The sequence below is a fragment of the Saccoglossus kowalevskii genome, chromosome 7 (assembly GCF_978046115.1).
Source record: "Saccoglossus kowalevskii chromosome 7, keSacKowa6.1, whole genome shotgun sequence".
Classification (NCBI taxonomy): Eukaryota; Metazoa; Hemichordata; class Enteropneusta; family Harrimaniidae; genus Saccoglossus; species Saccoglossus kowalevskii.
In genome coordinates this window covers 15,030,332-15,047,801 of record NC_140647.1, presented here as the reverse complement: position 1 = coordinate 15,047,801, position 17,470 = coordinate 15,030,332, and the positions used below count along the sequence as shown (strand labels likewise).

At 35.1% G+C, this 17,470-nt stretch overlaps 1 protein-coding gene across 4 annotated transcripts in view; it reads left to right on the top strand.

Annotated features, from left to right (window-relative positions):
- Positions 1–17,470, top strand: part of LOC100371115 (uncharacterized) — a 57,832-nt gene that overhangs the window by 28,763 nt on the left and 11,599 nt on the right. Inside the window, exons 1-7 of one of the 4 annotated variants that reach the window (XM_085501151.1) lie at positions 2,512–2,592; positions 9,492–9,600; positions 10,157–10,264; positions 10,823–11,054; positions 11,232–11,320; positions 12,380–13,295; positions 16,145–16,390. In XM_085501151.1, the coding sequence (XP_085357277.1) occupies positions 9,493–9,600; positions 10,157–10,264; positions 10,823–11,054; positions 11,232–11,320; positions 12,380–13,295; positions 16,145–16,390 (1,699 nt within the window). In that variant the 5' untranslated portion in view covers positions 2,512–2,592; position 9,492. Of the gene's footprint in view, positions 1–2,511; positions 2,593–9,491; positions 9,601–10,156; positions 10,265–10,822; positions 11,055–11,231; positions 11,321–12,379; positions 13,296–16,144; positions 16,391–17,470 lie in introns of those variants that run through there. The other 3 variants (XM_085501149.1, XM_078010603.2, XM_085501152.1) reach the window with 3 other exon arrangements.

The following is a 17,470-nucleotide window of genomic DNA, read 5'->3' as shown; positions in this document are numbered from 1 at the left end:
CAGGTGGATTTTACCTGTGACAGGTGGTTACAGAGATTGTCTGTCCACCTGTTCCAGACAGGTGGATTTTACCTGTGACAGGTGGTTACAGAGATTGTCAGTCCAACTGTACCAGACATGTGGATTTTACCTGTGACAGGTGGTTACAGAGATTGTCTGTCCACCTGTTCCAGACAGGTGGATTTTACCTGTGACAGGTGGTTACAGAGATTGTCTGTCCACCTGTTCCAGACAGGTGGATTTTACCTGCGACAGGTGGTTACAGAGATTGTCTGTCCACCTGTACCAGACATGTGGATTTTACCTGCGATAGGTGGTTACAGAGATTGTCTGTCCACCTGTACCAGACATGTGGATTTTACCTGCGATAGGTGGTTACAGAGATTGTCTGTCTACCTGTAACAGACAGGTGGATTTTACCAGTGACAGGTGGTTACAGAGATTGTCTGTCTACCTGTTTCAGACATGTGGATTTTACCAGTGACAGGTGGTTACAGAGATTGTCTGTCTACCTGTTTCAGACATGTGGATTTTACCTGTGACAGGTGGTTACAGAGATTGTCTGTCCACCTGTTCCAGACAGGTGGATTTTACCTGTGACAGGTGGTTACAGAGATTGTCTGTCTACCTGTACCAGACAGGTGGATTTTACCAGTGACAGGTGGTTACAGTGATTGTCTGTCTACCTGTTTCAGACATGTGGATTTTACCTGCGATAGGTGGTTACAGAGATTGTCCGTCCACCTGTACCAGACAGGTGGATTTTACCTGCGATTGGTGGTTACAGAGATTGTCTGTCTACCTGTACCAGACAGGTGGATTTTACCAGTGACAGGTGGTTACAGAGATTGTCTGTCTACCTGTTTCAGACATGTGGATTTTACCTATGACAGGTGGTTACAGAGATTGTCTGTCCACCTGTTCCAGACAGGTGGATTTTATCTGTGACAGGTGGTTACAGAGATTATCTGTCCACCTGTACCAGACAGGTGGATTTTACCTGTGACAGGTGGTTACAGAGATTGTCTGTCCACCTGTACCAGACATGTGGATTTTACCTGCGATAGGTGGTTACAGAGATTGTCTGTCTACCTGTACCAGACAGGTGGATTTTACCAGTGACAGGTGGTTACAGAGATTGTCTGTCCACCTGTACCAGACATGTGGATTTTACCTGTGACAGGTGGTTACAGAGATTGTCTGTCTACCTGTTTCAGACATGTGGATTTTACCTGTGACAGGTGGTTACAGAGATTGTCTGTCCACCTGTTCCAGACAGGTGGATTTTACCTGTGACAGGTGGTTACAGAGATTGTTTGTCCACCTGTACCAGACATGTGGATTTTACCTGTAACAGGTAGTTACAGAGATTGTCATCTTCTTGCTGTTTTAGGATGTGCATAACCTGTATAATTTTATTTCACTCGTGTGTCATTTTTACTCGGTATTCAAAATTTCAATAATTACACCCTTTAATACAATTATTATTCACAATTCATCACATAATTAATTTGTAATTTTCATGAAATATCAAATAATTTCATATGACATATAAATTTGTGTACTTGTACCTCCCACCATTAATCCATTCTGTGAAACTCATTGGATATGTCTGTAATGCGTATTTTTGGTGAATACAATTCAAGGTTTCTTTTCTTAAAATTATTTAGAAAACTGAATTATTACCAAGGCATGAAAATGTATTTTTGTGTAAAAAAATATTTCTTTATTCTAGGTGATCAATCCAAACTACTTAACAAACCTTTAGGCAACTTGTTATGCAAAGGAATGTGTTTTTCTTTATTCTATTTCTTTTACTTCCTCTTTAAACAATAGAATTTAAAGGTGAACTGGGAGAGAGGGGCACTGGATGTTTGAAGTGGTTCTCTTGAATTGACCACATTTTCAGGCATCTTGGTATATGCTTTTTGTGTATGTTGTATTGATTACAACTTATAAAAATGAGGCTCAAAAAATCAGAAGTTACATAATTTTGCAATTTGCTGATATGACAGAGTGATGGCGCTCCCTTTCCTCCTGAGTTTTTAAGGAGTGCATGTACCGACAATATTGTATGGTGTATCATTAACTATGTGTGCATTAAAATCCACATAGTTGACCTGCATAGCCATCACAAACACAATTGACTGTACTGGTTTTATGGGTTACTAGGTCTATGTAATTGTTCTGTTTTTTAGTGTGAAGAACTCCATTTTGCCAGCGTTTTCCACTTTAAATAAGCCACCTTTCTACCACAGAATGAGTAAATTCCTATTGCAAATTGGGAATCCCTGAGATGGAACTTAAAAAGGCAGCAATTTTAGGTCAAGTTGTATATATGAATATATTTAGAATGTATCTATTTGAAGTTCACTTGTTATGTTTGTAGTATAAATCTACCAATGTGATTACTGCATATGTGATTGCGTACCGTGCAACAATTTCAATTCTGACCATAGCAACTTTGACCCTTGTTGACCTTACACATACATGCAAATATCCATGTACCTCGCCTTATTGACCAAAACAGGATCATAAATAACACATCGTCAGAACTTTTCCGATCGCGAAAGTATGGAGCCAGTCAGTTTTGTAAGTATAATGTTGCTAATCTTGTGCAAACTTTTAACAGTGATGAAATGTGTGAAGCACTGTTTAAACTTTGTTTGTGAAATCGTATACGTGTACCTTTTTCTCTAGGCATGCAGTGACGCATCATAAACATATTACTTGTGCTTGGAGTGCTTATTATTTGCTATTTATAGGGACCAGCTAAAGGTTTAAATGCCAGTTGTACTTAGGCTTGCCTTTGTTTCGTCTTTCAAAGTTCCTAGGTGAGGTAAATACTAAAGAAAGATATAGTTACAAAGTTACACACTGTGGTTGTTGTGTTCGTCTTAGTTGAACCCTGACCACTTTGTCTTCATCAAGTTCGGTCGCAACCTGACCCTATAAGTTTCAAACTTTCCCAAAGTAAAAATATTAGGGAATTATTGAAATTCAATGAGAAGTTAAAAATTGGTGTAAATATTTGTCTTGTTGGGTCACTGTCAAATGCTCGGTTTGTTTGAGTCTGTGAAATTCCACCATTTTAGAATTAACTCGTAAAACCTATACAGACTAATAAACTAGCTCCTCAGTCTGGTTTTCTTTGGAGACTACTCGCAGCAAGGTTCATGTTGTTGTATATTTACACTTTGCTATCGTCTTGGTAATATAAAAAAAATCTGGATCTATATAGATCTCTATATAACCTTTTATTTTAATACTTGAAATTTATTTTCGTACAATTTTATAATGCTCAGCTGTTTTATCTGTATCTTATCACAAATCAGTAAAAAATACTTTACACATTAACAACACCAGATTGTCGCTTTTAACAAAAAATAAAACACCATTGAACACAATTCTTTTCCCGCCAGACATATCTGAAAAAGTGTGTTTATTTCTCTAGTTAATTTCATGAACATGAAAAACATATGTCAGCCACGTGGTTTCATATATTCAATTACTCATATCCAGATTTTGCAATCATGAACTGATTAGATTAGGGATCATAGAATACAAAATTACCAGTATAGTTCAAATTTGTCATTACTTATTAACCTCCCAGCTAGTCATTAATTAATAGTTGTAAACACACAGCAGTAGTTGCTAATGGTGCATCATGTTTTTTTGTGTGTGGGTAAAACCCTAAATTGAAGGACCATGACATCTTGGGTAGACCTCTCTCAGATTTGTTCATTTCGTAAATTGTGAAGAACTTTTTTGATAAAAATGTTACTATCATATTCAATACTGTGGATAAGATCATAATAATTTCAGATTTATGTTTATCTTACAGAATTATTGTTTTATATGCTAATCTTAACTATGTTATTATAATTATCTCCTACATCACCCCATGCCTGCGATTCACTTCGCACACAGCATTTCTTTGTTAATATACTGTGGTACAGATTGCTTGTGAAATGACATCTTTAAAAGAAGAACTATATCAACTGATAGGGTACTTTGTTTTTTGTGTGTCAGTGTAGAGGTGAAACCATGAAATAAAATCGTAAGGACCATAAGCTGGGTTTTTTTTTATGCTGAGCCACAGTGATCTTTATTCTTATTCAAAAATCAAATATATACCAGGTAGCTGGAAAAGAATTGTTGTTCAAAAAAAAATGTTATATACCAGGCTGCCTAGTTTCTGTTTTCATGTTCATAACCAGCTGTCTAGGTGCTGTTTACAGGTTCATAGCCTGCTGTCTAGGTGTTGTTTATACGTTCATAGCCCTGCTATCTAGGTGTTGTTTACAGGTTCATAGCCCTGCTGTCTAGGTGTTGTTTATAGGTTCATAGCCCTGCTGTCTAGGTGTTGTTTATAGGTTCATAGCCCTGCTGTCTAGGTGTTGTTTACAGGTTCATAGCCCTGCTGTCTAGGTGTTGTTTACAGGTTCATAGTCAGCTGTCTAGGTGCTGTTATCCTGTGCATGCTCATTTAGTACCACAAAGATTGTTTTAAACAAATTTAAGAAGAAAAATGGTCCCAAAATGTAGCATATGGCCCCTGTAATGTTTTTCCCATCTACTAGTAAGTACTACATACATACATGTACATTGGTGACATGTGATTCAGCTTTTCAATCCCGATAAAGTTTACTTGGTGATATACATTGAAAAGTTGTATATTATTATTGACATGAATCCTAATAAATTGCAAAAAAATATAATTGTAATATTTTTCATTATATACAATGGAGGTCTTCTCCCATAATGCATTGCATATATGTGTATTAAGATGCTCTGTAGTGCAAAATATGAATTTCAATTGAATTGGTTTAACATGCACTTGGCTTTCTCCATGTCATTGATGCTGATGTAACTCAAGATCTGTTTGCTATTCTCCAGTTTCTCCAGTGTTGTCGTTTGGCAGTTTGATAACTTATTGGATGCACCTCAGTAGTTCTGCTTATGTACAGTGAATCCATGTGTGTGTGTTAACTTACTATTTGCATTACCTACATATTGAAAACCTATTATTGCAACTTTCTTCCTTACACTATAGTGACATTGCAATGTTTCCACATGATTGCATCTAGAGTAGACATGTTAATGTTATGGGTATTGTACACAGCTGCGCTATTTAAAACATGTTATTGTGATTTATTTTAGCTGTCAGTTGCATTGACACTTTCAGAAACTGTTGAAATAAAAGACAATTGAGGAAATGATCTTCTTGTCCCAATTTTGGTGCTGTCTACCCATTATTGTGAAACAATTGATTAAAGGAATAAAAACATCTCCTTGGTGTTGTCAATTTATGATCACGGAATATACAACTTCTCAAAATATACTTGGTACTGTAAAATCTGTATTAGAAGCTGCGGCTTCTATTAAAATGGTACAATGCAACAGAAGGGATGCGGCTTCAATTAGAGCATCTACACATATGAGAAATTGTGAATGTTTGGTACTCAATTGCTCAAAAAGAATGGGTGAGACTTATATTAGAGATGCGGCTTCTACCGGTAATACAAATTTTACGGTAGTTTTCCTAATTATGGAGTCGTAGCTGTATGTAAACCACATGGACACATATTGTTTTCATTTTAGGACAAACCTTCCTAAAATATGTATTATATTATACATGCATGTATGCCCATTACTTGAATACCGTAAAAGGGAAAATATTAATTTTAGTGAATTTGATATTGTAGGTATTACCACTAATTTTTTTGAATTCACTGGTTTGTGAAGAAAACAATAAATGTTATATTCACTGGGTTTTTATTGAGCAGATTTAGTTGTCAGTGAATGTAAAACCTAGCTAATGAATAAGGCTTTTATACACAGTATATCATTGTGTTTATCTGACACACCCATTTGGAGTCGTATTAATTGTGTTATTTGCCACCCACTGTATGAATAGCAGTTACTGTTACTAAATAAATATTATTTGAACATGTTATAATATACTGCAAAATTAAATTAAAATTATTTATGACATTATGAATTTTATTGATATTCAACCATGTATATGCTTCAGTTTTGTCCCAAATATTTTGCTTTTGAAAAGTTACAAAATATTCATAAATCATAGAAAACATATTTTTATAATTCACTCCAAAAAAACTATGGCAAAATATAATTTGTGAAATTTTGGTATCTGCATTGTATGATATCTCTCAGGGATAGCAACCAAGGATATAACTACTGTTAGCTACTTTAATTTTATGCAAGAACATTTTTTTGCAAATTGCACAAGTCGGTGAAAATCATAGAATGTTGCAGTAGTAAAAATTACTCTGGTGTCCTACAACACATTGTATGGTCAGTGAGTTTGGGGAAAATTTGTCCTCATGAATCAAATCTTGAAATTGCAAAAATTTCTAGCTGTGAAATGGTTTACAGTATCTCTGTAAGGTAACAACCAAACTTGTCAAAAATGAAGAAAAATGGGCTTACAAATCTCCCTCTCTCTCTCTCTTCTGCATCAAGAGCTCTCTGAGTATTATGTAGCACCCATAAAATGTCTTTTGATTTTGTTGTCATCCATTCTGTAGATAACCCTGTATGCTAGAAGATCTTTAATATATTCCATTCAATGACTAGATTAGGAATGCTATCATGGTTAATTCAAGATCTAGGAATTTGGTGTGTTAACAGTCAGTCTCCCTGCTGCCATAAATAGAATTGCATGCATTTTGGTAGAATCATCTGTAGGGTATTGCTCAAGTTGTAGACTCAACGCCTTTTCAAAACATAGCATATGGGTTTCATTGCTTATGTGCCTAGTAGCACAGGGAAGTGTATCAATGACTCTTCTCCTTAATAATTACTAAGGAGTTGACCATTATATTTGTAAGAGAGGGCAGGGTAAATTTGGAAGTCATAATCCCGAGTGAAACTTTTTGATCATGGAAAAAATATCTCAAAGGAAAAATATTAACACTTGCAATCTTCTGACTGAACAGGGGCTGGAGTGTTGCGCAGACATTCACCCTGTGATGAAAAAATAGCATGTGATTGAATATTTTGTATACCCAGTGGTGTCAAATGCTCCTTTATGTCCCTGTTATATATGTCAGCACTAACATGGTAAATCTCCTTCATAAACTTGAGGTCTGACTTTGAGATTCTCAAATTACACTCATAACCCATTATAGTTGTAATTAAAACCAAGCACCAAGTCTGTTGTGTCCTCTTAAGCTAAAAATATCACCACTTTAACTCTTACAAGTATGGAATTGAACATATACAGTGTGTTATGTCTGTGAAATTGTCAAAAGTTCTTGCTACTTTTGTGTTTTGTCAAATTAAACACATGTACTTGTGAATCCTGCTGACCATGATTGGCTGTGACTTGACACTGGTAACTAACAATCTGTCATGTCCATTTCCACTGTCAGTGTTAAAATTTAGTGGTATTTAGCAATGCCACGTTATTAATCATGGGAACTTATGGTTTAGTCTCTGTGCATCCATCTGTCTGTACTTGTACCTGTATCTCAGATATCACTAGACCAATTTTCAAATTCTACTCATAGCTATTACAGTACCTTATCTAGGACATATGTATGTGCCTTGATTTTGTGACCTAATCAGGGATGGCCAACTGCTGGCCATTCTTTATCTAAAAATGCACTAAAATTGACTTTTTGTGGGCGATGTGTTTCAAACTTGGTGTGAAAGTTCCACATGTTAAGTGTCTGATGTAAGTGTATGACTAATTTTCACTGGGTTTAAATTTCGCTGATTTAGCATTTCAGGCATATTCAGTGGGTTTTAAATTCACGGTTTTATCATTTAGATAATGTGTTCTATGATAAATTTTACATATTCACTGGGTTTTAATTTAGCGCATTTTCCAGTCAGCGAAATAAGCAAAATTAAAACCCAGTGAATAATTAACCCCTTTACAGTATTTTGATTTAAAATGGCTGACTGGCAGCCATTTTTTTTAAATGCACTAAAATGCATTTTTGTAGAACGCACTACCATACATTGATTTTTCAGTCATACCTTAAAAAACAATTCAACTATTTTACTTGTATATCATGCACTTTATATATCATGTGCAAATGCAGTCATCTGATCAAAAATTACTGCTGGCACCATCATGGTTTTAAAATACAGTAAAAAAGAGGTTTTTAAAATGTCTAAACCAGATCTCAGACATGTACTCAAGTAAAAACTCATTGAAGGTCTGCAGGAACTGTGCCATGCATGGCTTGTCCTCCAATTACTTATCATGAACTCCAAGCTAATAATAAAGTGATTCAATGACCAATTATAACTACCAGTATGTTTAGAGCTTTAATTCCACTATTGACATCAATTAATAATAGTTTTGCAACAAAACATTTTCTCATAGAGTAGCGTTGCTAGTCCGACAATGTCCACTGGTTCACAATCTGTTTTCTGTTCTAAGTATGTTTCATGCAGCAGCTCTTTCTCACAGTATATTTCACCAAAGGTGCACATAATTAATAAAGTATTGAAAACATATTCTACGTCTGAATATTCAACAGTGGCCAATAATAGCAAAAATTTAGCTTGTCAGACATTTGAGAAGTCCCGCTATTGGTTAAAATGTCACGTAGAATGATACACATGGTAAATGTACTCTGTGGAAATTCTATTTTTTAGAACCGTGTTGTATTTTCTGATAACACAACACCCTTACTTTCAGGTTCAGTAACAATCTGAACTGACATGTGTTACAGGATATGTGAATGAGCATGCATAGTTTTTTTCTCCCAAGGGAAAATCCTAGTTAATGCTGTATGTGAGAAATGCAAATGCCTGAATAAGGTATACGCACTTCGGCATTTTTAGGATTTTTTAGCATTCTAAAGTATAAAATAAAAGTGTTGTTTTCAGCGAGACTATAGAAAGGTTTGCATGGGTAGCTGTGAGAACTCTTGATGACAGAGAGATAAATAGGTACAATTCACTAAGGTGAAAAGCTTACTAGTATCTACTTGGTTGTCCATTAAATTTCAGTTTTCACTTGCATTACTTTTCCAGTTAATGTTGGGAGAAATCATTAACCATTAAGCCTCACAAAAAAATAAAATTATTTCTGGTCAAATTATTTTTTTAAAAATTGGGTGATAAGTCTTTTTGATGGGTTCATAAATTCGTCAATTGAGGTTACTGTGAAGTTGCAAAATAAGTGAAGAAGAAAAGATCAGTCACTGACCAGAAACATCATTTTTATTTTTAGGCCTTTCTGTGTGTCAACTTTCACCGAATTGACTTGAACGTACAATCAAAGAATATGCAGAAGAGAAAACAGAATGTTTGTGCATTGTGTATGAACCCATAAGTGTAACAACCAAAATGAAATGATTATATAGATGACTGCGGTTAAATTTCATTAAAGCCATTGTGTTCTCTCTCTCATGACCTACTTTATTTTCAATGTGTTAACAATACCTAGTAGGTATTTCACTAGCGTACACATAATTGTTTACCTCTGTTATGTTTCATTCCAGTATGGCTATGATGGACCTGTTGGTTCACATAGCTGCTAAGAATAGACTCAGTCCTGCAGGGCATGTGATCAAAGTACCTTCCCCTTATCCAGGTGACGATCCAATACAGGTATGCTAATTTGTTTATTTCTACGTGTCCTCAAGTTAAAATGTTGTTCAACAATATTCACACTGAATTGAATTTTGTTATTTTTGAATATATTTAAAACACAACAGGTTGGCACACTATTCAATATATGTCCTATTCAAGTTTTCCTATCATGTGTGTGAAAACATTGTTTGTCCAAATTCAAACTTCAAGAATTGATTTATGACAATTTAAATTCGTCTAATTCTATTCTATTCTATTCTATTCTATTCTATTCTATTCTATTCTATTCTATTCTATTCTATTCTATTCTATTCTATTCTATTCTATTCTCTATTCTATTCTCTATTCTATTCTATTCTATTCTCTATTCTCTATTCTATTCTATTCTATTCTATTCTATTCTATTCTATTCTATTCTATTCTCTATTCTATTCTCTATTCTATTCTCTATTCTATTCTATTCTATTCTATTCTATTCTATTCTATTCTATTCTATTCTATTCTATTCTATTCTATTCTATTCTATTCTATTCTATTCTATTGTGATTCCATTGTTTTATTTTGTTTCCTGTAGTTCAAGCCCAACACTCTGATAGGAGATTTAGGTGTCACTGAAATACAAATTGTACCAAAACGTGCTCCCGAACCTAAAGTACCAGTCAAAAAAGTGGCCAAGTTTGAGGTGAGTTTATATAACTATTTGAAAGAAGAATATGTTTAATAATATCACAAAAATGTTTCAATACCCTACAGTGCTAAATGTGCAAATGAGAAGTATTTATATATTGAATATGCAAATGAGAAGTATTTATACACTTATTATGCAAATTATAAGTACTTGTATACTAAATATGCAAATCAGATGTTCTTGTACACTCAATATGAAAATAAAATGTAATTATCATTTATACATTAAATATGTAACTTGTATATACTGAATAGTCAATTTAGTTGTACCTATTTCTCAAATATGCAAATAAATATAATATTATGCAAATAAGATGAAAGATGAAAATACCGTTTTCATTTGTGAATCGTATATCTACAGAAATTGTATACAAGTATGCTCAGATATCTCTTTCTGAATCTACAAATACAAATGTATATAATCATAATTTTTGTTTTCCCATGCGTGTTTTTTCAACATGGGCTGTTATCACGTGGTATAAGTATGATGTATCCTATTTAATGTCAATCCAATAACAATTCACAATCTGTATTTCATCTTTTTCATTTTCAGAAAACTGTCCGTTTGACTGTATACCTTTCTAAGTCTAATAAATTCCTAGTACGAGTAAATCCTGATAAACCTTTGGTTGAGTTACTGCCTCAAATTTGTGAAGAACACGGAACAGTGTCAACATTTTTTACGTTAAGACTTCTACATAAACCAGATGAAGAAATGGATCTATCAAAAACTTTATCAGATTATAAATTACCTCAAAATGAATTGTCTTTAGTTGATCTTAGAGGTACGTTTGTTTTCATATCATTGCCGTATTTAGGTACGTTAGTTTCAACATCCTCACTGTATTTCTTTATGCGTCTTTTACTGTGAAGCTGGAGTCATCCATCTGTTTTCCCAACATGTTTTCTTTATAAAATACTTTCATCTCACTGTTATACTTTTTCTTCTATTGCTGAAAAAGGACCTCAGCCAGTAGTAGCAGATATGCCTAAGGAGAAGAAGAAGAAATCGATATTTGGTTTCAAGTCTACTACAAAGAAAAAACAGAAGGTAACTATAAAAAGTTAAAAGGAAAGTTGAGGCAAACACAGCATGATGTGTCCAGGTGGAAAAGCCTCAGAAATGCAGGGGAATGCAATTACATCTTTTCTATATTTAAATTTATCTACCATTTTGATTTTCCAGCAAGGAATTATGAATAAAGTATGACATCTCAACATCTGTTGCAAAAAGTTAAGAAATTATAGATAAAATCAATTTCATCTATGATGGTGGATGAAATATACTGATGAAAATATCTAGAGAATAAAAAGTGATACAAAATAATTGTAAATTGCATTCTCCTGCATTTATAAGGCTGTTTTATCTGGGCACACTATGTTGTTAGCCTTGACTTACACTTTAAAGTACTACTGTGGAATACTTTATTTTCGCTGGAATTAATTTTCGCTAAAAAGGCTGAGTTTAATGTGAAATATAGGAAAAAAAGTATATTCGCTGGATTTTATTTTCACGGAATCATCCCTTCAGCGAAAATAGCGAAAATAAATTCCAAGCGAAAATAAAGTATTCTACAGTATTTACTTTCTGTGTGTCAGTAAACATGTTCACTTCAACATCTCACCCTTCTCCGTCACAGTTAACTTAGAATTGTTTACATGCAACCATTGTAATTTATACATCACTGATTAAAGAACACCACATTCCTCGTACTGATCATTGTACCACACATGTACACTGCACAGCTAGTCGGCATGATCCCTGTTTACATTGGTGTGCAAGCATGTCTAGTACTCGCATTATAGTTTCAAAATAAATAATTCCAAAATGTTATTCATTTCATAATTCCATTGGAAAGATTCACTATCTCAACATTGAGTATTTACCAGTTATTACATAGTGTGATTGTGTTGCCATAACTACGATTGTCATGTGCTATAGCATATCATGTTTGCATGTACATTTCTCATAGTGATTGTACTAGGTCCATGTATTGTGTTGTAACAGTGGTTCATAGCTTAGTTAACAGCTTAATGCACATAGTCACCCAGAAATAATATATATATATATCCATCTTAAATGTAGAATTCAAGCCATACTTTGTAATAGTCTTCTATTTGTTGTTATCAACAGGGAGACACGGACACAGAAAGCGTCAAGTCGGGACCGACTCAGCAACCGCCATCAAGTGGTTTAACTGTAACACAAGTCAGAGCATCACCAGCACCATCACCAAAACCTCTTCGTCCCCCGCCTCCATTGGCTGGTGCCGTGGCACTGCCTATCATTGATGGATCGCATTTAAGGAAACAACAAACTGCACCACAGCATCAAAATGCTGCACCTCCTCCAGCACCCCCTCAGCCACCAGCTAGGAAGAGACCAGCACCAAGGCCTCCCAGTGTTACACCACGCCAAAGTGTCAAGGAACCACCGGTTGAAATTCAAGTTCAACCAGTACATGTAGACACTATTCAAAAAACTACTGACAATGGTTTGCTAGAAAATAGAATAGTGATTGGTGAAGAATCACACGAGTTGATATTAGATAACACATCTGCAACACCTGCGTCATTGTCGTCTCATAGTTCACTGCCTTCATCACCAAGTCATGGACCCAACACAAGCAATAACATTGCACCAGTGAATGTTCCTGTCCACAATGAATCTGGTACGTTGAAGAAGCGTAAAGCACCACCACCGCCTAAACCACCTCAGCCTGTTACGAAAAGTGGATCACCCCCTGTGGCTGCCAAAAGGGTGCCTCCTCAGCCACCGATGAGGCATCAACGACAGACGTCAACAGGCAGTACGGTTAGTGCTGGGAGCGACTCCAGTGGTGGAAACCGCATAGACAGTTCACCTTCTGCAACGCCACCGACGACAATAGAAAGACCCACTAGACCTGTACGGCGTGATCACAGCCCGACAAGGCTGAAAGCAGTGCCGCCACCACCACCTGTTCAACCGACAGTGATACTTGACCCAAGTCTTCTTGCTAACAAAACTGAAGCGCACACTGAAGGTAGTGATATGAACTTTTATGACAATATTCATAACATTACACAATCATTTTCATCAACATATCTGTGATAACTCCCCCATCATAGATGCTTAAAATACAGGGTATGTTAACAATAACCTCAGTAATTAAGACAAAGTGGCATTAAGACAAAGATATCAGTTTGGTCATGAAGACATCAATTAATTGTCCATACTTTTGTTCAGTGTTTTATTCTTATATATATTTTATATGTAACTACGTTGCATTTTGTGTTACATGACTTCTCTGGAAAGAATTGCTGCCCTTGTTTTCTTGACATGGAAACATCAGATGTTCAGAGAGTAATTGATATCTTTGTTCAGTGCCACTTGATAAGTTACAAGGCTCTAAAACTGACCATAATTTACAATTGTTACATTTTCATATCCATATCCATTGTATTGAGTGTATTAATTCCCGGTGAGGCATTTGTAGGTACAATGTTGTATGCAGCACTGTATCAAAAGTACACAGATAAGGAGTAGGGGGTGGGGGGTCACACAATATGATTGCCTCTCTAAAGCTTGTCCATACATGTGTACTTAGATTCCTGTAGTTCTTATACATGGAAGATACAGAGTGTATAGAATACAGAGTGTACGTGGGTGGGTTCCGCAATACATTTAGATGATGATATTCGCTGTATTCAACTCCACTGGCAAACTACATGTTTGTTAGATTTGTTCAAGCCTCTGAAAGACAAAATAGGTTAAAAACTCAATTCTATTATCACCAGAGTGTCTGTGAAGAACTATCCTGTGTCCATTCGAGTAAAAAAATTGTCATAATGTCAAAAACAATCAAGAAAAATATGATTTTCCAAGATTAATCTGTAGATCTGTTTGAATAACCGATAGATAAATACCTGTCTATTTAAATTTCATAACATCCTAAAGTTTTAATTTCGTATCTAGTTATTCCAAATATTACCATGCCAACCCCCTCCCCTCTACGTTTGGACACAAATATGAGATGATTTGCCAAACCCTGGACACAGCATGAATAGTTTAACATGGTGTCAAGGTTTCATTTATACAGGGTCTTTCTACTTGGTGGCTTTTCAAAACACATATGGGTGGCCACTCTAGACCATATCTAACCTGGTAGCAAGGAATTTAGGGTATTTCTACTGGTGCCTCTGTGTAAATCTGTGAGGTGTCTTGTCTAGCATGTTTCAATGAGAGTATTTTGGGGTGAATCGGTGGGTGTTTATACTGCTTTGCTTTCATGCTTGATTATCTGGTGTGGTTTATGTTATTATTATAATTTTTACAAATATTTACAATCATATATTTTATGTTCATGGTCTTGTTTTGTATATATTTTGCTGTGAAAATTGTATAACTCTATATCATATATAAAAAACTACATACATGTAGCTTTGCATTTTCAGTCTGAGAACTGATATGCATATGGCTCTGTTTCTTCAATTGCTTTAAATTTGAATTGTGCATTTGAACCAATCACAAAGACCCTTTCATGGGGCCAGGTCAGTATAAAAACTCATCCTGATTGGCTTGATTTGGATGCATATTAACATATTGAAGAAAAAAACAGACAACAATGCATAATCATAAACGAAGCCATACTTATGTCAGTTTTCAGTCAGATTTCATTTTTTTAATACATTATTTTGTTTTTAATAATGACAATTGTTTGTACCAACACATCACCTACATTGTTATTACTTTGGACACTACTTAATATATAATATTGCAATAAACTGTCAGTATAAATATTATACAAAGTCGGCTCTTGCACACTTTCAACTTAATTTTTTACTTACTGCAAATCTCATTTTGATTAGCTAACATTTACATATAAAGCGCTTAGTGTACAATATCAATATGACTAATATTATCAATAACAAACTAAGTCCAATACAACCATTATGTTCATTATTGTATGGCACATGAATCAATTTCTCACTATAATTACCCAAACCCCATAGACGACAGTTAACATACACAACACATGTAAGGCAACACTTGTTGCGACTAAGACTTTCCTCTAATTGTGCCAGTCTGTCATTTTAAAACCAGTTTATTTTTGCAAAAATTCCTCCCAATACGCTTTGACTTGGTTATTCTAGTATCATATTCAATAAAAAAAAAAATGACATTTGTGGGTACTAAATTGTAACCCAGCATCTTGATACAAATTATAAATGTGGTGTGAAACTTATAAATACAACTCCATAATTCTACAATCCATATCCATCATTTTATTTCTGATAACGAATATATTGAAAAAAGTTAAAAATACATTTCTATACTTTTCAAGAAACCAGAGCAGCACCTAAGGTGTGCTCCCAAGTTAACATACAGTGATCATTTGGATGAATAATCAAATTGATGTGGATCCACAGCTAGGTGACAGATCTATTTAACAAAATATTCTCATTTTATCTAAAAACTGTGGTTGGTTGTTGTACTTAGTAAATATCCTGCATGTGCCATACTAACAATGTAAGGTGTCATGTTTGTTTGTTTCACAGCCAAATAATTAGATTTCACTGTTAATTTGTTTTTTAAATTAATAAATGCCATTATATGTGCACAAAAAGCATAAAATAAATGTTCATTCGCTATTTTTTTCATTTAAATCAGTATGCGCTTTCAGAAAGCTCAATGGCATTTTTCTACCATCATTGGTTGAGTCGCTTAGCTATTGATCTGGGATAAAAACTGAATCTTTATGTTTCTTCTTTTTCTTTAGTTTGTTTGTTGTTTAGTATTTTTAATGCATGTTGCATGGGTTGTGTTATGTCCACTGCATTTGGCATGTCACTCTGTCTCATCAAACGTATATTTGTCCACACAAATTTCTAGGTGTAGCTTACCGTAAAAGATCATCCAAACCAACAAAACCGCCACGACCCCTGACTTACGCAGGTGAGGTGCTCGTTGAGAACACAAAAAGTAGACGACCCTGTTCCTTCATTGCACCCCCTCCTCCAGAAGAGCCCCCATCCCCAGAGACCGTACCTGAAGACATAGACAAACTCATCCAGGAGGGTCGGCTCTCTGTGGCCATCGTAAGGGATGATACAGGTGCCGATACGGAAGACAGTTCTGGTAAGAATACATTATACGAATAATGCACATGTGGTCTTTGTTCACTGTGTACCTGGCACCTGCACCTCCAGTGAATCGCACATCTCTCATCGTACGTAACATGTCCTCATCCCACACCCCCATGAGTATAGCGTATTGAATACAACGCCCCTTCCCATCTCCCAATGGTATAAATTATACCATACATGTACCTCCTCTATATCACCAGATATGATCATTATCAGGATTGAATATTTGTTTACTATCACTGTCATATTGACACCAAAACAGCTGCTACATTGTCAGCGAAATTTCTGACTTAGAACTAGAACCGGGTAGATCAAACCATTTTTACAAGAGTGTACCATCTGGCTAAATTCATATAGTGTACAAGTAACAGAAATTCTATTCTACTACCTTATGCCACTCACTAGCGACTGTGTCCTGATATACAAGACTTTGTCAGTACATAAATTTTCTATTTGTCATAAAGCAATTTATACGAATTGGTGAAAAGTTAGCCATCTTCTGTTTGTTCCATGTAATGATTTTGGGATAAATACAGCAATCCAGACAATTTAGCTGACAGTGTTGATGTTCTGATGTCAGAAACAATATGGTGATGACAGTTGTACATTTTCAGCACAAAAAGTGGTATAGGTCAGAGGTCAAGCAGTGACTTTATAATACACGTATTCAATGAATATTATTGGTGGTTGCATTCATTTACATTTTCGATGCATGCGTGTGTGCAGTGACTGGGTGACATGATCCAGTCATTTGCATCCAAAGATAAAATAATGATGTTGTTTACTACTGGGATTAAATATTCACGTATGTGTGATGTACGACGTGTTGGCAAAGTTTTACAACTTTGTAGCCAAAACTGGAGTATGTTTGATTATGCAAATATCCAATACGTCACCGACAGTGCCTGGTGGCGAACTCCAAAAGTGAAAGCAATAGTTGCGCTGACCTTTTCTTTCTAACCTCTGTTAAAAGATGTATAATAATGAGGTTATTAACAAAATACCAAAATTTATGTCTCCTGTGACTATTTGATTTGTATACCATTGATCAGGTGATAAGATCCAAGGGTTC